Source organism: Vollenhovia emeryi, unplaced genomic scaffold (assembly GCF_000949405.1).
Source record: "Vollenhovia emeryi isolate VEMERY1.0 unplaced genomic scaffold, V.emery_V1.0 DF939239.1, whole genome shotgun sequence".
Lineage (NCBI taxonomy): Eukaryota > Metazoa > Arthropoda > Insecta > Hymenoptera > Formicidae > Vollenhovia > Vollenhovia emeryi.
This window is the reverse complement of record NW_011967127.1, coordinates 168,805-192,035: the sequence shown is the minus strand read 5'-3', so window position 1 is coordinate 192,035 and position 23,231 is coordinate 168,805. Positions and strand designations below refer to the sequence as shown.

At 36.6% G+C, this 23,231-nt stretch overlaps 2 protein-coding genes across 2 annotated transcripts; both read right to left on the bottom strand.

Moving 5' to 3' along the window:
* Positions 1–97: 97 nt before the first annotated feature.
* On the bottom strand, positions 98–2,145 carry LOC105560190. The gene is made up of 3 exons (XM_012009075.1): positions 2,008–2,145; positions 1,377–1,589; positions 98–826 (listed from the first exon to the last, which is right to left on the bottom strand). Exons 1-3 carry the CDS (start codon positions 2,143–2,145, stop codon positions 416–418), a joined length of 762 nt encoding a protein of 253 aa, XP_011864465.1. The 3' UTR covers positions 98–415.
* A 553-nt stretch (positions 2,146–2,698) lies between these two features.
* Positions 2,699–15,506, bottom strand: LOC105560181 (esterase E4). The gene is made up of 9 exons (XM_012009058.1): positions 15,360–15,506; positions 13,774–14,057; positions 7,635–7,960; positions 7,054–7,253; positions 6,003–6,199; positions 4,498–4,663; positions 4,045–4,244; positions 3,606–3,892; positions 2,699–3,318 (listed from the first exon to the last, which is right to left on the bottom strand). The coding sequence occupies exons 2-9, from the start codon at positions 13,984–13,986 to the stop codon at positions 3,108–3,110; spliced, it is 1,800 nt and encodes a 599-aa protein (XP_011864448.1). The 5' UTR covers positions 13,987–14,057; positions 15,360–15,506; the 3' UTR covers positions 2,699–3,107.
* Between the last annotated feature and the right edge of the window lie 7,725 nt (positions 15,507–23,231).

The window sequence follows — 23,231 nt, the reverse complement described above, 5'->3', positions numbered from 1 at the left end:
GGGCATAAGGGACCTCCTGAATTTAGTATAGAAATGATTTAAATGTACTTTTTGTTATTATGGACTTTTTTTTAATTATTTTTGATCATCGAAGGTTACTGGTTGGGGAAATATAAGAAGGGCACTTGAAAAATCATAGCATAAGCCAGAAAATCGTAGATCGACCCTGAAATTAACATATAGTGCTATTATATAGTGAGGCCTTGGAAATGTGTATCAGTTTTATTGGTACAACAATGCATTTTTAAATTAGTGTATCTTTCAAAGCGCGAACGATTGAATGTTCTATTTTATCTTCGCAAGGAAACTCGTGCAATGAATTACTTATGGCTGGAAACGCAACTATCGTGATCCGCTGGCTCCAATACCAGTACGCGGTATTAACATATCAACGCACGGTAGGCGGCCGCGAGCATTACTTCCCGTCTCCGAGCACGTCGCGCGACTCCTCGCGAGGTATTTGCGTTCCCATTAAAGCGGCCGAGTAATTCCCCTTGCCGGAATCGTCGAACACGACTCTGTCGTCGACGATCCAGCGGCTGTAGCGGATCTCCGCGACGAGACGGAGGCCCAGTTTCAGGGCCAGCGACTGGCTCGGGCCCGACGTGAAGACGCCGCCGATGGCCGGCATGCCCAGCGTGGACGCGACTTGGACGCAGGCCCTCAGCAAGGCCGCGCCGACGCCTCTCTGCTGATGGGACGGATGGACGCAGAGAACGTGAACTCTGAGATACGCGTCGCAGCCGAGCGTCCCGTGCACGTTCGCCCGTTTTATCAGAGCGTTTATCAGGCCCATGATCTTCTCCAAGGCGTCTCCCTCGAAATTCTGAACCAACCAAACACTTCCTTTGCGTTGCATAATTTATATAGAGTATCTTGGGACTTATCTCAAGACAGTACTCATATTTCGATTTTATTTCTTATGTAAAATCGTCTTGACTCTTAGGCCGGTATTCATAGTCAGATCTTATATCCAAGACCGTCGTAAGATCATCTTTAGACACTCCGTAGCCAATAAAATGCTCCATACAGCAACTTTAGATACATTCAAGATGGTCTTGAGTATAAGATTTGCTCTAGTAGTTTTACACATTAATTTAAAAAAAAATCTTTCGTTAAAATTTAAAGATTAAGCACGATCTCGAGATTGTTATTTATTAATATTAGGAAATATTATTTTCACTACAATTATGTCTAGATATATTGAGATGTTTTAATATAAAGATCGACCTGCCCGAATGCTGCGTCCAGGTTTCCCGTTTGCATATATAAAAAGAAAATCTCTGTATAATGTAATGGCAGCATTCGAGCACATGTCGGAAGCCTCAATAGCTCGCTATTATCGTTACGTCGAGCCCTCGAGATCGCGCACGCACTTGTACTCGATTATACGTGTCGCTTTTGTCCGAATTGCTGTTGATTCGCGTAACGGCAACTCCAACGACTCGTCCCGATGCCAGACTGTGCGCGACCAAACTGATGGTGTCTTTCATCCACATTCTAATAAGATTTAGGTACGCGCCGACGGATGTCTGATCTTCCAGCAAGGCGACTGCTCTGCACATCGGCTCCTCCCGGAAAAAATGATGCTACGAAAAAGTCGATAACCTTGATTTGTATACAACATTCGTGGGAAACGATTGGAAATCTATTATTCTATGATTTTGATCAATTATTGCTAGAAAATGAGCCGATGAGCTGGAATGAAATGACAAATCCATTTGATATCTGACGAGAGTTCCCCGAAATAGTTTCCCCGATCGAGCTTGAGTGGTCACGTTACGATCGCGTGACGATAGCACGCGGACGATAAATGAGATGTGCGTGATTTTTCTAGCCGGATTTCATCGGGAAAAACATTTTGCAAATGAGAGGAATAGGAAAACACGGAACAAGGAAAAGTCGAAATAAACGTCATTAACGCGTTTTCGCAAGATCAAGGCTTGTAATTAATTGCCGTTCAACTAATCAACATGGGCGCGCTGTTCCCTCTAGGCTTTTCCGAACTTTTATCAGACGTAGAGCTTCCTCGTACTGCGCTTCCTTGAGATCCTGTATTTTGCATATCGCCGGTGAGTCCCACTCCAAAGGCGCATACATCCTCGCTTCCATCCCAATTAATTCGTTCTTCTTTTCCTCATTCATGACGATACTTTTAACTGCACATTAAAACTCTCGAGTCTTGTTCCGTTCGTAACAACAATTTTATCATTGGCAATGGATAGTCTAAATTACGTTTCGTCTCGAAATTTCTTCTGTCAATTCACAGTTTGAAGTGAGTTCTTTTTTTATCTGTTCTAATATTTAATATACATAATATATTCCTATTTCCAATTTCCTCTATTGTGCGCAGGGTCTTATTTAATAATTATTCCTTCACGTTCGTTAAAGTTTAATAAATGTATCGTTTAATTCGTAAGCGAAATGTAAAATCAAGTTTCACCAAATGTTTTTAATATAATTATGACTTTTTTGCATCCTAATCAATAAATTCCAATTTTTCTCGTATGCGTTGAAAAACGCGCGGAAAAAGAACGAACGGTAAAATCATGTTGGAAAGTCTTGCCAAGTTAGTGATGTTTCATATTAAAGTAAATAACCGATAAAGATTGCTATACGAAATTACGTAGAAGAATTTCGTAATGTGGAAAGGTAAAGAGAAATCGGTGAAATTCTGACTCGAAGGTCACTCCATAGCTTGTATAATATTACCGTAATCTTTATTATTAAATCCACTTCTAACCGCAAGATAAAAATATACTCTTAACTGAACTGTATAAAAAACTTCTTACTTCAAACACCGAAACAATTATTACAAATCACATAATCTTGTAGCGTTTTTGTGTTATTTGGTACTACATTTTGCGTAATACATAGATTCATATATATTATGCTTTTACTTATATTACAATGTTGATTATAATATATTATATTATAAATTACATAATGTGTATAATCTAAAAAGTTTTTAGAACCACTAACATCAAATACGCTCTATAAAATGTATAAAAAAACAATTTCTTAAAATTTCAGCATTTTAATATACTCGCAGTTACCTACACCGCAATCTTTACCTTTGACTTATGCGCAAATTACAGACATACAAATTACAATTCATCCCTCAAATGTCTAAAAGTATTGCCATGGGATTTCAACTGGCGTGTTAAGGAATCCCAAAAAGTCATTCTTTGCCACAGAAGATTATGATCCATAGCAATTTTCGTTGAGCTTTCTATGCGCAGGTATTCCAGTGCGTCGTCTGTTTTCACGGGCTTCCATTTCAATGGAACTATATTTGTCACTTTTGGCGTAGGATTTCTGAAATAATATTTATTTATGTACTACTAGAGAATATTTCGTGGCTTTGTTTTATCGAAAGGAGAGGACCGGTCTAGTCGCGGAAATACAAATAATGTAAAACATGCGGTCTAACAAAAATCGTTGAATCAAAGTTAATCCAATAATTAAATAGCTAATCTAATTTTACGCTTACCATTCTATTATTAATTATACTTAAATCTTATTATGATGCAAATTTTCAACATTTTTTTATGGATTTAACTATACTTTCTTACATTCGCTATCACTTAAACATTACTACTTACCCGGAATTTGCAAAATTATACCAAAGATAAGTCATGAGACTGATCATTTCTTTATCTTTCTCAGACAATGGCGTGTCCGGAAACAATTGTTCACCCACGGGGAACAAATATTGCAAATCATCTGCGTGCGATACTCCATAATTTTTTACGGGATCACCAAATATCGAAGTGAAGGACGCACTTCCTCTGTACGCGAAATAATAATAAAAGACTGGTGAAGTTTGGTTTACAATAAAATCTTGCACAGCTTCGTAAGTACCGTGGTTAAACCATGAGTCACTATACATCTGTAAAATCACATCATTGAAACATTAACTTCATTTTGTTACATTAATTTTTCGTAGGTACATAAAAGCAATGCTGCCACATTAAGTTAAATTAAAATATATAATTATATTTAGATATTAATGTTTTAAATTATATAACTCCTTGAACTCACGTCGACAACTTTGAATCTGGAATCCTCCGTGGAATTGATAGAGTCATGGCCGAAATAAAAATTTCGAATGGAGCTGCTTATTTCATTTTGCAAATTCTTATTCGTGACGTTATATCTCTCGTCGTAAAATAAGCTTATAGGCGCAATTTCGTTAAAATTATTCTCCAATTCCTCCACACTGTTCTCCCGTCCGTAAATACCTGAAAAGTGTCATAAATATTCTCTTGACTGACATTTTATTTGCTTATATAATTTACAGAAAATTATTAAATCTGAAATTCCTCATTGAAGGATTTTTGAGATTTCTAAAAATCACTTTATAAGAAATTGATAGACATTTTTAAAACAAATTTTTCTAGCGGAACTTTTAACAGTCGGTATTAAATTAAAGTTATTATTGTATATAAATTTGTTTCATGCTACCCAAATTGAATTCAAGCATGTTACCCCTACCTGCTACTTTCAGAGCTCCTTCATCAGAAGTAACCCCCGTCATCCAGGGTATATCGAGAAGGCGGCCTTCTCGTACGGAAATTAGAGGATCCTCCGTCAGGAAAGCACCTGGGTGCTCGGGTTCAATTACCGGTCGGAATGGTATCATCGGACAGTAACCAAATTTCTACGAGAACACAATAAATTAATTAAACTATAGAAAACATGGGATTACATCGATAACAAATACACCTCGTGGAGAAACAAGAGTAGGTTGGTTTATTGAATAACAAACATAAAAAAAATATAGAGACGTAACATCTCCAAAAATACAAAATAAAACAGCGAGTTCAAGTATTACAAATTTAAAAAAAACAGAATAAAAGCATTCGAAATCTTCTTAATCGGTTGCTACGATAGAGAAGTCATGCTTGTCATACATGCGTCTTGCTGCTCGCTTTTCTATTTCAATATCAGCTGATGGAGATGCGTGATACACAGACGTGAATATCAATTACACGCGCGGAAAGCATGCAATCGGCACGTACAAATGTGCACGCGCGTATTCGCCAAACTGGTTTTTCTCGTATTATCAGAACCCTGATAAATATTTATCCATTATATCAATCCGATATCTTTATCTTCGAAAAGTAACACATCTTAAAAGTATCCATACAAATTCTCAATAATCGAAATATTACTCTCATTATCAGAAGGATGTTTGTATCAAAAGTTCTACCGTAATTAAGAAATCTGGCGAGCAATTTGATTATTAGGAAAACTAAAATAGCAAAGATGAGAGAATTTTATTTGTTAATGATCAGCTTTTAACTTCGCTTTAATTTTACATTAAGACACACCTATTCTAAAGTGGTAAGCGATGCGAGACTGTTGCGTGACCGTCCATGGATAATTTACATGCACCCGTATCGATCAAGTGTCTACATGTCAGCACATATAATTTCTGGGACTGATGCACGCACAGATACAGAGCTTATCTTGCAGTTGCACCTTTAACCGCGCATGAATGCATTGGAAACATTTTGAGTAAGGAGTTAATGTAAAACGTGAGTACTGCAAACCAGGCGTGAAGCCTTTTAAGCACAACCGAGATTACATCAGAGATGATAAGTGACCTATATACATAAATTATGCATATAAATATATCTCGGATATACCGAGACAACTTTCACGCAAATTTATTAATTTCACGCGATTTAACGCGATGAATAACGTTTTCACATCGGTGTACGACCGAGCGAGCACTGATTGACAGCGAAACGGATCTGTGCAGATAGATGTCGAAATATTGCAGATAAGTAACGAAATACATAAGAAATGCGCACATGGCACGTGAAAAAAAATCATTTAATTGACAACATTTGAAATCATTAAAGTATTCGGATCGAATAGCAGCAACTATTTCACTATTGCAAAATGCCTTCAATTAATCGTGATTGCGAACTCGCCAAGTTTGCTATTTACGTATCTACTGATGGCAGATAAATTAATTTTAATGTAATTACCTTGAAAAGATTGTCAGTGCCAATAATCTCTTCTGCGCTCTTTGTTCGTAGACATTCAATGAGATCCTTGGATTTTTCGGTGCTACACCCTAAATTCTTGCCCAAGAACATGGCTCTTCTTTTGGCAACTCCCGGCGACGTTAAAGTCCACGGGTTGTAGAAGGTGCCACTCTGCGAAATACCGCGATGGAACAGTCCTGCGTGATTGAGAAAAAACGTAAACATTTCCCGGTCGTCAAAACGAGTTATGCCAATTAAAGCATGATGCTGCAAAAGAACGCGTTACTAATGTCCGATTGCTTCATTAATAATACAAACAATACACGCGGAGCGTCGGAGCATTTTAAATAACAGATTAGATATTTTTTCCGGTAATGCAAAATGCTAAATATTAGCTGATCTCGAAATCGATTCGTCGAGCTTCGGATTTGCAGTTCAACTTTGATGACTCATTAACACTATTAACTACTTCCAGGAAGAAGATATGATATTGTGAAACGTGTTTCTTCGTATACTGATTGAAAATTCGCGTTGCGTTTATGAGTTGTGATGTAAATTGCAACTGATATTATGCATGCGCGTGTGCAAAGTGTTATGCATGCGATCGATTATGTATCACTTAATGACGGAGTCGTTATATTACTAACACCCGATGAGTCGTAAAGATTTTTTAGTAAAACGTACATTAACATTCCAGCACCTGCTACACATCTCGTATCAAGGAAAAATTTCGTAATAATCGATCCGTTTTCCCGAGACGAATACAAATGGTGCAAATCATATTAACTGGCGCGTTTCTGGTGCAGTAATAAGAAATATAATAATGTATTCTTTAAAATTTACTTATTTCAGATAAGCAGCACTTTCATTCGTACCTTCTTTCTAATTTTTCACTGCAAAAGAGATCTTTAACACTTATAATATTTATTTTATTACATTTTATAATACTTACATTTTTCAGCATAGTATTATCTTACACATCTATGTTTCCAAATATATTGCGTTAACGTAATTCATTTAAAAGAATTTAATAATATCGCTCAAACTTTACCTGTTGAAAGAGGGCTGACCATATGATAGTGAACACTTGCACCACCTGCGCTCTCGCCGAAAAGAGTCACTCTATTCGGATCGCCGCTAAAGTAAACGATATTCTCGTGCACCCATCGCAAAGCTTGCAGTTGATCCTTTAATCCTAAATTTCCAGGACATTCCAGATCCTCCGTGCTCAAGAAGCCCAACGGTCCTAGTCTGACGTGAGAAATTTATATATCGTTATGCAACTACAACACCAGTTTCTCTTTCGTTACCGACACCGATTTATCAAGGCCGGCGTTAGACGCGTGCAACCGGTGCGTCGCACTTTGATCGGCTTTGCGATTTGATCAGTCCTGCTCTCCCGCGCTAATCAAGTAACCAAATTCGTTTTTTGCTTGCACCCAGCCTCGGTTAGCTTAGAACCGGCTCTGCGATTTATTGTCGTAAATATCGCAACTCTTTTACAGTTAAATAACACTTGTAACATTGATAATGTGAAAAATAAAGCTGCGTCTCCGCGTATAAAAAAAACAAGACTTGTAGAGAATCAAAACATTTACTATCAGGCTTAAATTGTCAGTCAAGCTTTATTACCGAAAGTTGACGGTGACGAGGACGAGGTCGTGGTCCAGCAGAAACTTGGGCCCGTAATATTCAGAGTGGCCGGCCCCAGTGAGCCATCCGCCACCGTGGAACCAAACCATGACCGGGAATCGAGTAAAGGCCTTCCACGGCCGTTGTTGCGGACCAGAACTCGGCTGTTCTTCGGTGCATTGTACACATGGCGTATAGACGTTCAGGTAAAGACAATCCTCGCTGCCGACAATCTCCTTCTGATAGACGTAAACGTTCCGTTGCGTGCATATCTCGGCGTTTGTCGTAGCGTCTAGGGCCTCGTTCCAGGTCGGAGGTTGCGGTGGCTTTGAAGAAAACATACCGTGCAATTAATTTCGCGTAATTTAACTCGCGACGACTTTGAGCTATTGAGGCGCATATTTGCAAAATTGGCTCGCTTTATCTAAGCGAAAGGACAGATCGACGATGTAAAAGAAGCGCGATGCAAATGAGTGCAGTCTGGTTCAGCCCCGTTTACACATGCGATGATTAGTGGCGTCGACTGACTGACAATCTGACATTTATTGGGTCTAGAAAATGTCGTGTCAAAATGTCAATTGAGACTGTAAGCTACGAACATATAACCTTAAACTTTATACCTGGCCTAAAGCCCGTAGCAGACTACGGATTGAGATTGAGATTAGATTGAAATTTGATCAATTAGAGTAAAATTTACTAAACTTGAGATTAGTAAACTTTCTTCAGACCTGGCGCCAGTACTGCTAAAAGTTGAAGTATTTTAACTGTTGATTTTCTGGCGCCAGTAACTGCCGTTATTTATAAACGCCACATTATTTACGTGTGTAAACAGGGCTTTAGACAATGTGTAGTCGAGAGATATAACGAATTTCCGGAAATGCGTTTTATTAAGCAGATATTAAATGATTTATCGACAAATCTGCAGAGGGAAGCAGCAATTGTGTGATGGTATTTGCATTTTCTCAAGAGTAAATACTTTTATCGTTAACAATTTTCACTTGAGAAAATCTTTCTTGAAAAACCAACGTTTTATAAAAGCCGGGGCTTCGTCTAAAAATGTTTCGATAAAAGTTATTAAAAAATTAAGAGCATACAAAACACAATTGAATTGTCAAGATTACTAAAAAACTAAAAGTATAGTAATTGCAACATTCGAAAGTTCCGCTTGCGCGAACAGCAGCGGATAAGCTAAGTCGATAAGCGGCAATTATCAATCCAGGAATGAACTTATACAATTCCAATTAGTCCAATTGATCAACGTTATTTCATTGCTAATAGCATAAAACCACGCAGTCAAGCTTCTAGAAATTATAAAAGTTAATTACAAATTAAAGAAGGCGCCGAATGTGCAATACGTCGGTAATGAAGGGACGATTCGAGCGCGGTTCGGTTCCGTCGTTCCCGCCAGTCGTTTCATTTCCACGGCGCAGCGCGCGCGGAACCGGCGGAACGACGCCACTGTCGAAAATGGACGAGCCAGCGGGATGCCCGTCGTCGCTCCGCGGAATTTTGTGAGTATCGCGTCGACCAGCACAGTAAACGGTCTCTTTCCGGGCACGACGACGCGCCGGTGACGAGCGATCGGGCACGACCAAAGTCGTCAAAAACCCCTCGCGACGCGTATCTCGCGCAGGTCGCGTCGCGCGACGACCCCCCGGCCCGTCTCGCGTTGCGTGAGAAAAACCGCGAGCACGTATATCGGGAGCGTCGAGGGGAAAACGCCGGTCGGGAGCGAATTATCGGGAAGCATCGCGGGAAGATACGCGAAAACGCGCGTGGCGTAGCGCGACCCAGTCGATTCGACATCGGTCGACGAGTTATTTCTCGCTGGGAAGGCATCGACGAGGCGCCGATAGTTTCGCCAATTCCCGCGATTTCCGCGTAACAATTGAGCCGAGCTCGGCGACTCGAGCATCCACACGAATATCGTGTAAAGTATTCGTTAATGGTTGGCGGTGGCGATTGTCGTAAAGTCTCGGCCGCGTTATATTCGACACGCGAGCATCCGCGGCGCATTCGACGGCAAGAGGCGGCGCGGCGGCCATATTTCACTCGCGCGGTACGACGTGACCGATGCTCGACCGGCGTGGTGCAAATTCGGAACCGCGGAAACAGTTCTCTAGTCTCTGCGACCTATTTGACAACCGACAATGTCACTAACAATCGAAACGAAGACGCGGCCGTAGATCGGGGTGGATTCGCGCGCGAGGAAAGAGCCAGTCAACGCCGCGCCGAGCACACGTACGTACGTGCCTTCTCTCTCGTGTGCGTATCTCCAGCACCCAATCTTCGCGTCGATCGCGTCTAACCGCGCCGACGTTAGACGCGATCGTTATATAACGCGACGTTAGGCCGGGTCTACAATAGGTGTAGTAAGCCGTGAAAGGCTGAAAGAAATTGTATACGACTTACGTTTCTCTCTGCCTTGCCCTACGTCTACTGAGACAATCTTAAGCATTTACGGATTGTTCTCTGCCATCAGCCTTAAGCCGTAAGAAATTGATCGATCACAAGCGATTATTCTCCTCACTTCAGACTGTGATTGGCCAATCCATGGACGTAAGAATATATGGACGGAGCGTAATGTAGGATTTAGGACGAGGGGACCCAAGCGAGCGCGGTGAGGGGAAATTGGGTGGCGGCCACCGTAAAACCGTGGTGGCGGCCATATGTGATGACTAGGTGATTGTTAAGGCCTTCACACATAAAATTCCGTAAGGACGTAAACCGTAAGCATAAGAAAATGGACCAATCACAGTCGAGAACGTAAGGCAATAACGCAAGCAGTAGCAAATCCAATCTGTTGATTTTCTTACGCTTACGTTTTACGTCCTTACGGAATTTTATATGTGAAGGCCTTAAGGACGCCTCGTGGTAGCGTCGCCGCCATATGTGATGACTACTTTTCCCCTCACTGCTCTGGCTTGACCCCCGCTAGCGTACACTCCGTCCATATATTCTTACGTCCATGGGCCAATCTTTTACGGCTTAAGGCTTACTACACCTATTGTAGACCTGGTCTACAAGCTGTAAGCCTTAAGCCGTAAGAAATTAGCCAATGACGGTCGATTATTCTTCTCATAAGTGGCTGTGATTGGTCGATTTCGTGCGACTTGCGACTTGCCGCGTCTATTGTTGAACCAGCGTTAAGAGGATCCTTCAGCCAACTTTTTTACCGACACAGTCAAATATAGTTTTTGCGCTTGTAATTCTTTTTATTAGCTTTTATGTACAAAACAATACCAGGATAAGTTGCGAACCGCATAGCAGAACATTTTCATACTTAAAACACTCAGTTCAGAGGTCTAGTAAAAAAGTTACTGGTATCTGAAAGTTTCTATTCTCAGTTCTAACTAAATTTCAAATTGGCTTTATAAAATTGCAAAATTTTTCCACACGATTATTAAAGTATGCATAAAGACAAGACCAGGGACAGTCGAGTTTATATATAAAAAAAACGAATAGAAATAAAACTATCACTTTATAATTGATTGAAGTTAGGTAACCTCTTTTATAAAATAATTGGCGGCGATCGCGTTATTTTGTGTTACCCAGTGAAAAATGATTTGTCGATCGATGTCGGAACGACGTCAATTTGACGGTGTCGATGTCGACTCGACATCGATCGACGAGTCATTTCTCGCTGGTTAGCTGCGATCGCTGCTCATAGTTGTTTTGTAGATTAAAACTGACATCGGGCTATTAGTTATAGGCGATTCTTGAATATACAGTAATTTTTTGTCGTTATGTACGTAATATTTGACAATGATCGCATAAGTTAACGCTACAATCGCTACGGTTGTAAAAATTACTTCGAGATAAATAATTATAAAAGCCTAAACCTAAAGTAATTAAGTGAAATACTTATGTCTAGGGTACCGAGGAAAATGCGAGTGTTTCGTGTAGAAATACATGTATATCCCGACGATGAAGTGCAAAAGTTCATTGAAGTGAATTCGGAAACTGGCCTCAACACAGGGATGTGTTGACGGGTTGCGGGATGACGGCGACGATGCAGCGACTGGTGAGTGAATCTGTTCATTATTACTCGCGCTTGCCCTATGTAGTTAAATGGAAATCATCTGCAACTTGAGAAACTTTAATTGATCTCAGAGAGATAGTAATATGAAAGATTTCTTAAAGATTTTCGTTTCAAAGTATTTCAAAATATCAGCTCGTATACATTGCAGTTTTTAGCTCAGTGCTAAAATAGTGTTAAAATATAACACTATTTTAGTACTCAATTTGAGCTAAAAACTGCAATGTATACGAGTTATATTTTAACACTATTTTAGTACTCAATTTGAACTAAAAACTGCAATGTATACGAGCTGATATTTTGAAATACTTTGAAACGAAAATCTTTAACAGTAAATAATGCAATTAAACAGTGATAATCGATAAGCTAAAATGTTTTAAAACGCTTGAAAATGAACGTTCCATCTAATCACACAGGGCAAGAATAATTATTAAGTGACAAACCAATTGCTTCGTGTGTCGCGATTTTCTTCTATTTTCGTTACTGGTTTACGATACGTTATAATTTGCTCCATATTTTATGTTAAGGACACGTGCCAAGCTCTCTGAACTAGAAATTAATGAAATTAAATGATATTATACGCGTCGCTGGATATATGACATCCAATAAAATGCAAGAAGCATTCCTCTCGTTAAATGACGAAAGCAATTGATTAGCGGAATATCTAATGCGAGCAAAATACGATTGGTTTCTGTGATACGTCTCGCTTGAATTGCGAATATTGAATTCCAACGATTATTAGTTCCGCGTCATGATTTCCTGACACATTAAGAAATATATTATAAAATCTATATATAAACTTCGCAGAGCAGTCTTTCACCACTTTTATCAATTATCGTAATTAAACCAATTACGTTTTCGTTGTTTTGTCTTTTAGTTATATTAAATCTCTTTTATTTTTATTAATTAAATACAAGATGACTTTTTGGTATTCCGTATTTTGATGCAGGAAATATTCAATCGATTTAACATCGAGTCTACTCGCGACAAAGCAAATTATTTCACATAAAATTGCAGAAGGATTTTAAAAAAATTTCTGAATGCGATTAGTTTCGTGTGAAAGACTTAGTAAATGACTGCACTTACCTCCTATATGTTACTCTTTCCAAAGAATGAAATGTGAATAAAAAATTCACATTATATATTTTTTAAGATACAATTTCCAATAATATTAGCAACGCGTGCAACGCCAGGCGATGCACAAAATGCATTCACGATGCCGGAACATCACGCGAATACAAACGCGACAATAAAGTGCGATTTCGTGGCATCCTGTATCTATTTGCCGACGCCGAGCCTCTTTTCTTTACAGCGAGTTCGTGCTCGGAAAGAATTATCACGTTTATCGGATTGTAACGCAGTTTTGTTACTTCCGCGAACACGAAGTGTGTCATGTGCAATAATATTCGAAATTGACCTAGGAAAGCGGAATGCCGGCGTTCCAGTTAGCCGCCGCAGCGGCGCGTAATTGCATGGAAAAAGCGTGCGATACGTAAATCCCAGGAGGAGAAGGAAAATTTTGTTATTACGACGCGTGATCGTTGCATACTAATTGCCGCGAAAGTCCCTGACGCTTTTTAAGCGCGATTGCGCGAGACGCGTAGCCCATTAGGGATCATTAAGGACACAGCAGGCAGGTTTAGTTAATTAACTCCGGATACTAATTCCAGTCATTTTTTTAATCGTAGGCCGTAACCCAGCTAGCTGGTGTGATCGGCTCTCACGCGGTGCAAACGCTTCTAAACCGTGAAAATAAATACTCGATACATACTTATCTTTCCGACGTGTGTTGCAAGCACACGGGTCGTATTTCACCAATAAATTCTTAAGCAGCACGTTTATCATGTTGAAATACTTTAACCGAATGTTTTATCTCCTCTCGCGACAAATCTACCTCGAATTTTTTAGAAATATATCTACAGATTTATACGTTGGCCATTTCAGGAACATTTCTTACGTGTTGTAACAAACGTAATATAAAAATACACGTCTAGAAAGTAGAAATTCCGCAAATTCAGATCACAGTTTAATCGAATTCCATCCAAGCATGGAATCACTTAACTCCGCGTTTGCGTCTCGCAAAAAACGGGATAATTTTACCTTGAATCTGAGTTCTCCGATTGGCGGTGCAGCGTAGGGAATTCCCAGGAACGCGTAAATATTTCTGCCAAGTCGGCTGGACATCGTCCTGCCATACAATGTACCATTCGGCGTTTTTGCAATTGGCGCGTTACCACAGACAATATTCGCATTAAGCGCGAGGATGCAGACGAAGCCTAGCTGGATCAACACGTTATTTCGGTATTCCCCCATTTTTAACGCTCTTGAAACGCCGTACAGCCTCGGATTATTGAGAGATTTCGTGACGATCTCTGTAGGCAATGCTGTTAACATAACATTAATTATATTATAATTGCCTCTACATTTGTTTAATAATCAATTGCAGAAGTATCTCTTGACATTATAATTTTAACCGTAATTCCGTAAACCGTAAATCGATATGCGCATTTTTGTTTTGAATTATTACATTGACAAGGCAAATTTTAACGTACGTTTATTTTCATTACATTGACTAAAACAAAGTGTAATTCTTCGAAGATATACACGAATAGATCAACATACACGATATTTAGAATATTAAAAAATTGAAAAACCTTTCAACGTAAAAATGTTTACGTTCACATTAGATTTAATTTATAGTCGATAACCTGATTACAGAGGAAGTGAAATTGTACGTCTACATTACGCTTAAGAGATTGATCACTTTTTATTAGCCGCGACTAAACCACGACGCGAGTTAAAGAAACTGGTTTTCACGTCGTAAATGCAAAGTAGTATTATGTAAAGAGAAAAAAATTTGAAGATCAATGCCAAACGATTTATGATATACAAAAAGAGCAACGTATAACAGAAAATGCCGCGTTATAAACTTCAGAAATAATCGAAAATCACTAAAATAATAGAATAATATCGAGCGGTGATGAGTTAAAGTAAGAAAAATTGATAGATATGAATTATTAAATGTGTATTCAAAATCTGATTCTTAACTGTCAAAGCTCTGAAATGTACGCTGGAAAAATACTCTTCTAATCTTGAAACTTAAAAGGACTCTGTTATTATTTGCCGTAAATATATATAATACTTTTAAAATAAAAAATTAACGCTTGTTTCTAATTTATAGTACTTTTTGACGGGTATTTCCCGAATCTTACTTTTACCATCTTACGTCATTTATTTATGAATCCTCGAAGCAATAAATTTATAGAAATCACAAGTCATGCAACCAGAAATACGAAATAAGATTTTTATACGATATCCGTCACTTAATAAACGTAATAAAAAAAATATATTTTCATGTGTTCACTGACTATTATAAGTTTATTTATCAAAATAGTTAATAAACAAAAAAATTACAGAGATGCAATTGCACACGCATTCATATTTTGTGCACACACTGTAAATAATTTATCAAAAAAGTACTTTACAAGAAGATTTCTTTTGACAATCTTACGTGACAGAAAATCAACTATTTTCGTATAACATCACCAATGTCCGAATTTCTGGTGCTAAGACAATATGTTGTAACGACAAAGAGTTATCGGCAGATTATGAGAATCAAGATGTCAGTAATAGCTCACTACACTCTAGACAATGGACCGTGAAGCTGATATAATGACAGGGTATACCGTGCGGTTTCGTGAGTGTCGACGAACGTGTTCGTTTGGCGAAGGTAGGATTAAGACTGTCGCAGGAGAGAGAGTCGCTCGTTGGATTATTGTCGATGATGGTTAGCTTCTTGACGTCACACTGAGGAACAGCACAAATGTTTCTGGTAGCTTATCTTTTTTTCAATTTAACCTGTTTATCCTGAACGACTATATTTTTTATTGCTCATATCTTTTATGCTGATTAATATAGGAAATACGTTCAATGGGGAGGGGAATGTAACATTACGCTTCTCAATGACGTAATTAATAGAACACAAATTAAAAAATTTAAAACTTTAATACTTTAAAATAAAACATAAATTACAATTTTTAAAACTTTAAAATTATGAAAGAATTAGTTTAAATTATTTTACAATTTTAGCAAACTATGAGGAAAGAAATAATTGAAATGCTATAATTAGGAAAATGGCTTTGATACATAGATACATTTGCTAATTTATATAAATTTAACTTTAGTCTAAAGTTAATTTATTATCTTTGCCAGTCTGTAAATCATGAATTTATATTAATTTCAGTTCTTGTTTAAGATTTTATAGATTATTAGAGATACATCTTTGATTAACAAGTTCCGAAAATATTGCGTTTTCTTATATTCTTAGATGAAACGTGAAGGAAACGAGGAATATGTAAGAAAATGAATTGCAATCAGAAATTTAACTACAAATTGCATATTCTTATTTAATGTTTTCATTATATTAATAAAAATACAACAGATATTTCTTACATTTTTTAAAAGCTTACGTAGTTGCATACATACAACTTAGTAAATTCCTTTATAATATGTAAAATGAAACTATAAATATAAAAATTTCTAATAACGCGTAAACAGATTATACAAATTGTTGTATTTGTTTTAATCATGACTAATTGTACGTACATTTTATAAGAAAATATCCTGCTTTATTTATCTAGAATATAGTTATTATATTAAATTTTTTGAAAGTCACGTAATTTAAGATGACATATTATTATTGCTATAAAATAATTATTTTGAAAATTCAACAATCTTTATATCCAAAATGTGTTCTTTCAAATTTTAATACTTCAATGTCCATTTCTACCAACGCAGTTTAACTTTAATCTCGGTTCAACTTGCTTCATATCTTTTTCTAGTTTGACGACGTGGAAAAAGATAAGAAGTAATTTAAACCGAGATTAAAGTTAATCTGTAGCCAAGTATAAGCGTAGCTAGAACCGCGTGCGCGAGACCGACCGTGTAGTTCACGCGAGTATGCGAGTTGACAGATCCTCAGATGTTCGGATCTCAACAACGGTTGATCCGATAAACTTCTAAGGGCCATAGTTTCACAAACATCGGTTAACTGCTAACCGAAGGTTAATTGATCCTCTGTCTCTTCTTAAATAATAAGATGGAAAAAGATAGGTAGACTGAACCCTAGTTAACAGTTAACCGATGTTTGTGAAACTGGCCCTAAGTGCGCTCAATCGAAAGTTCGATTTACATAATAAAGGTGTTTTTAGTTTTTCTTACGCGCCTCATGAATGGAGATATTGCAATGCAAAATCCGAATTGTTGTAAAACACACGATGCTATCTTCACTTTAAGAAACGTCTTTGTTGTCGTCGTCGTCGTCGTCGTCCTGGTCAACCAGGCAATGGTGGGGGGAAACATTCTTTTCATATTTCTGACGCACTGACGCTCGCAAGCGTCACTGGCGCGGCTGACGTGACTGACATTACCGATGGGTTACGAATTAGGGAATAGAATTAATTGTAAGTTTAGATTGTATATTTTAGTGGTTTAGCAGCGCCAAGTTTTTTTAATAAACAATAATGTCATGCATCAGGATCGATATGTATCCCACAATTAAATTAGAAAAGGCAATCTTTTAATCAAATATTTATTTGTATTAAATTTGTTTGCATTATATTTTTATTGAATAAGAATTAAAAATTTGTCTTTTTAATATTATTATTAATATAATATATTTTTCTCTATTTCTTCCAATAAAATTTTATGCTCAATTGTTTGGATATAACATTTTAATATAAAAAAATTAAGTACCTAGTTTGTATAAATATTCAGTTTAGTTGGCGCCATTTGATGCTATCATTATTTTTGTAGAAAAGATACTTGGGGGGAGAAGATAAAAATGTTTTTTTTTAATATAAATATCTAAATAATTAAGAGAAACTGCAACGTGCCTTACATATTATGAACTTTTTTTAACACACAAGAAATATAAATAATTTGAGACCGTAGATTTATTAGCCACGTGAAATTTTCTTTAATTTGGATTATTTAAAAATTATTTAGTGAAACCAATATAATATATTCGACGTTCTAAGATATTTCCTAAAACATTATAAAAACTTTGACTGTTCGGTTTTTAATTATGTAAGTTAAAATTTTAAAAATTCAATTATAACACACAATTAGACGCAATACAAAATAGCTGCAACGCAAACTACGACGTTAAATAGAGGAAACGAGACCAGCGATCACCTCTATCGTTTGATTCTTCCAGCAGCACGTTTGTACTTCGCGTTACAAATCCACTAGTACCATCTGTCGGTTCCAATAATTCTTACCTACGTATGTTATATTATACTTAGTCGCTTATACTTGGCGCGAGACACTACCGTGTCTCGTGATTTGCGTTAACAGTGTACGATAAGAGCATTACTGGTCTCCGATGAAAATTGGTAGATGGTACTACGAAACATGGTGAAACAATTTTCCAGAAATTTCCCGAGAAGGCCCTTTGAATCAAACTTTCCCTTTGATCTTGTATTCCTGCAAGAATGATTAATCCGCATTTCAGCTTACTTAGCAAACCCACAGACCCAAACGCAATATACTGCGAACGGTTACATACATGTATACATATGTGGTATATGTATACTTGTACCCACATTTTTGCGAGCGATAAACATTTAAGAGTCCATATTTAAGAAAGAGTAGAAGATACTTTTAATTTAAGGTAAAAATATAAACACATGACTCACACATTTGAAACAGATGGAGAGACAGCTAAAGCTTTTTTATTTACATTTTTTAATTAAAAAACATTTTTATCTCATACCCTAAGGTTATTTTTTAATTCAGTATTGGAAGCTGACCCTATGTGAAGGGTGGCTTTGTGGAATGGGGCTTTACCCCTTACAAAGTGGGGTGGAGGATACCATGATGCCGTCCAAACTTGGACACGCCATTTTGTAAAGAGACGAAATAACTCAATAGATGTTCTTATACTTTTGTGACCGTCAAATTATTAAGATCGAAAATAAATAAAATAGATTCCAATTAATTCAGCTTCTTTTGATGTAACAAAACAAATGAGGAAAAGTATACTAGAATGCATAAGAATACTGCTTTAATAATATTAAATCAATTTTGCATATGAAATATCGAATTTCGAAGGCTTCAGTTTATGAAAGGAGAGTTTGCTTATTGTCACTGGTAATGATTAAAAATCGAGACGAGAAACTTATAGTTAACCCAATTGGCTAGTTACTTTATTAGTTTGCTACAACGTTTCGACCCTATTTTTTGGGTCCTTATCAAGTGGTGCTGCAAATCAACAACAAACATAATTATAAAATAATGTAAATTAATAAGTAAAACGGATAGAAGTTAAGAAACGAACCTAAGTCAGTCACCGTCGCCGAATAAGACAGAGTCAAATTATAAAATATATACGCATACGCGTGTGCACTGTGGTTGCTGGGCTCAAACTGATTTGTTAGTCATGTCTTGGGAACAATACAAGGTGATATTGCGAATTATACAGTTTTGATTACACAGTCATATATTACATTTAAGTTTTCGGTATTTGTTTGTAAATTTAACGAGTTATCGGTCTTCTTAATAAAGAACATCTCGGCAATTCCTCTTTTTCTCCTGAGGCGCTCGCTATGCAAAATTCTTGATTTCGACCAATTGAACTCGTGATCATGTAATACACGGTGTTTGCTAACCACGGAGTGGCAGCTTTCGTCAGCTTTTTTTTTATGTCATTTCTATGTCTTGCAGTACCACTTGATAAGGACCCAAAAAATAGGGTCGAAACGTTGTAGTAAACTAATAACGTAACTAGCCAGTTGGGTTGACTATAAGTTTTCCGTTTCAATTTTTATGAATTAGTTCTATAAAATATGATTTTGAAAAATATTACATCTAATGTTAAATAAATTCAGATTTCTAAATTACATTTCATTGCTGGAATAGAGCGAAGCTACATCACTTCGCTCATTGTCAATTAAAGAAATGTTTGCATAAAAAATTTTTAAGACGAGGCCTTTCAATTTTAAGGGAGAAAGGGGACTTTTCAGTTTTTTGTCTTCAACAATTTTCTATCCGAATTTTTCTTTAGCTGAACGAAGTAATCCTATTCTATTCTATCTAAAGAATACGAATTGTATGTAAGAAAATTTTTGTTTTTTAATATTAAAACAAGTAGCGGAAGTCATTTCCTCTTTTTTTGAAATTCTTTTAACAATTTACCGCGAATATTTTTAATAAAAATCTGCTAAAAATAATATACTTTTTATAATTTATAATCTACTAGATTGGAATATAATTCGCTTTACCGGGAAGACCAATTACACGTAAATTATAAATAATTCCATTAAAAATAAAAATTTCTTATGCAACGTTAAAGTAAATTAAACATTTGCAATTTCTCTGTCCCAATCGGTGGCGCCGTCTGCAGTTCATAAGATTGCATTCCTTCCCACCATTTTCTCTATTGCATGACACGATTTTACTATCTGCGCTTTGTTAACAGATAACGAAACACCAAATACATATTTGTACAATTTTTCTAGCTGGCTATCTTATCAAATATGTACACTTTGTGTTCAAAGTCATGTGTATAGTTTTCAAATAATTAGTGTTAAATAATTCACGTTTTGACATGAAGAACTACTTCAAGATATAGCATTGCATCGGGATCAACATTGATTTTAACTTAATTTTATAAACTTTATTGAGTTGATTTTGTAGAATTAAATGAGAAATGTAATAATTACATACATTTTTGTCTTCCATTATTATACGGGATATTAGAATTCAAAATTATTGTAACTGGGTTTTAAATTCATTGAATTTTACAGTTCTATTATTCTATGTTGATATGGTATCTTTTTAATCTATTATTACATTTTCTTCTTAGAAGAAAAGATATTTTTGGCAGTAGTTTAAACAACCAGAAAACGATTGGCTTGCAAAACATCAATTAATTTAAAATTATTTATTTCCAAATTGTATAAAACATTTAACAAATACAAATTCTTATAAATAAGGAAGAAGAATAACAAGAAGAAAGAATTAATAATCGTCTCCATCATAATTAATACACAGCAATTAACCAGAAATTTATCTCTTTTTAGACTTTTTCTCCTTTTCAAGTGCATTAAACTGTGCTCAGTAAAACACTTAAGTAAATTTTAATTACAAGACTTTTATTGCATTTCTGGGCAGAGTCACAATCCTTGTCGGTATCGGCTTCGAAATACTATAGAATATCGCGGCGGCCATAAGAGCGGCCCCGCGGGAATATTCATGGGGCCCCAAGCCCGAATTCTAGGGGACGCTAGCGCCTGTTGAGCGACTATTTCGCAGAAATAGTATAATTCTGCTGGCTGTAAAGGTTAAACGAGGGTTCTCGGCCTTCAATTATCGGAGACCGTCCGCAGGCAGCAACATGCCGGAATATTCTTAAGGCGCCCGGCCCGAGTCGAGTTTCATAACTACGGTCGGCCGTTTTAACGTTTACGACCTGCGAGCTATAACTCGTAAAAACGTCGATCGAATTTGACGCCCGCGTTAAATGAAAAAATCGGTTTGCCGCGTTCGGTAAATAAGAGAGAGAACCCGTATCACGATGTCTCCGAAACGCGCTTTATTATTTAATTACGAACGGAACTAAATCTCTTTTGACACCAAAAATACTAAAAGTTAAAAAACATGAGCAACTTTGCAAAATTTTTTAAGTTTTTATGTTGGTTACCGCAAAAATAGAAAAAATTTTCTCTCTTGAACAATGTTTTGTATTGAATTAAGCATAAACGCCATACCGGCTTTGCTTATGAAAAATTCAAGAGACTCTTTGAGGAAGATTCATTTTCCAAATGCACATAGCTTCAACGACTAGTTTAACATAATGTATTGTTGCACGATACTCAACGATATTCTATCTTTCTCTCTCCATTTTTTAACTTTTAAAATCGTGAAAGCTATCACTAACATCTAGAATAAACATACTTTTCTTGTATTATAGATGTTCTCGATCTGTTCTATATACTGAGAAAAAATATTCTTGATGTGACTAAATGCGTTTAGTTAGTAGCATTTTTTTAGTTTATTATAAATGTATATCCTTTCATAAGTTAAACAGTCATTCACCGAAACATAGATTTTTAAAAATTAACAAATACTTTTGTGAATGAACAAATATTTACTTGACAACACGTGATCGGCTCAATACGGTTAAATCAAGAAATATTTCTGTTATTCAATACTTTTTCTCAATGTACTCGTACATTAAGTAGAACAATTTCAAATCTCTCAAAAAGAAGTGCAAATAGTGGCTGTGTAAGGAAAACTAATCGAGAGTACAAAGTACATTTTAGATAAGAGTAGAGAGAGTAATTGAAAGAGATTAGATAGGCAGAAACAAGAAATAAATATAAATTTACTGAAAAATATACTATGTATACTCGTATGTATAGCGCATGATAAACTTCAAATATGATTTTCGTTTCTATTCTAATATTTATTGTGTAATCAATACCACACTGAAAAAAATTTCTGGTTGAATATGGACGAATCAGATAATTCCTTTAGGATTTACCAGAATTTCTGTAGGATTACAGGAATTCTGGTAAATCCTAAAGGAATTATCTGATTCGTCCATATTCAACCAGAAATTTTTTTCAGTGCAGTCATAATTCTTTTACTGATATAAATTTTCGTACAAAACAAACAAACCGCATTTCTTAATGCGGCTAAAGACTTACCACTTTTATCGTTATAACTTCTTACTTTTAGGCAACGAAAAGCCAATACGAGTATGTATCCTACGAGATATGCTCAAATATAATTTACGATTAGATGTTCGATACCTACCATAGTTTTCATTCGGCTTTAAGCATAGGAGGAGGAAAGTGTCGGCTCCATCATCCAGGAGGGGTTCATCCCCACTCCACCTGCGTAAACCCCCTTTTTCCTTTCTTCCTATATAGCGTCTCTCTAGCACGTCGGGAAAGCCGACACGCGGGTCCTCTGTGCGGCAAAGGTTGCTCAAGGCGTTGCCACTGGCAACCGATAAAACTGCGGAAGACCCTCCTGATCCCCTTTCGAAGAAACTTGCCAGGAATTTCTCCCGATCAGCCCAGTTATTGAGCGAGCTTATTAAGAACGATCGGCACCGTTAAAATCGCTAGAAACGACGAAAACCGCTTTCCCCTCTGTTTTTATCGCGGAAAAAGTAAAATAATCTTTCTGGTAGCATGTTTCTTCATTTATTTACAATATCTGCTTCTAACGTGTAGTTAAATATAGGTCTGTTATCAATTAATTTAAATTCCGCGGTAATTAAGAAAATTAAATTCATAATTCTTTGTGTTAAATTTCAGTACTAAAACTGACAATCTTCTTTTTCGTCTAATACACATTTTCAAACATGCAATGTGCAAATATTTCTTGAAAAACAAACTGAGACATCGATATAATGAAATGTTATTATTCAATCGTGCATCAGCTCTAATGATTATTATAAAAGTCATTAAAAAGTTGGGACAAATGCACAAATTAAATAAAGACAAACCAGCAAGAAAATAAATTGCTGGTAGTCGCATTCGAAA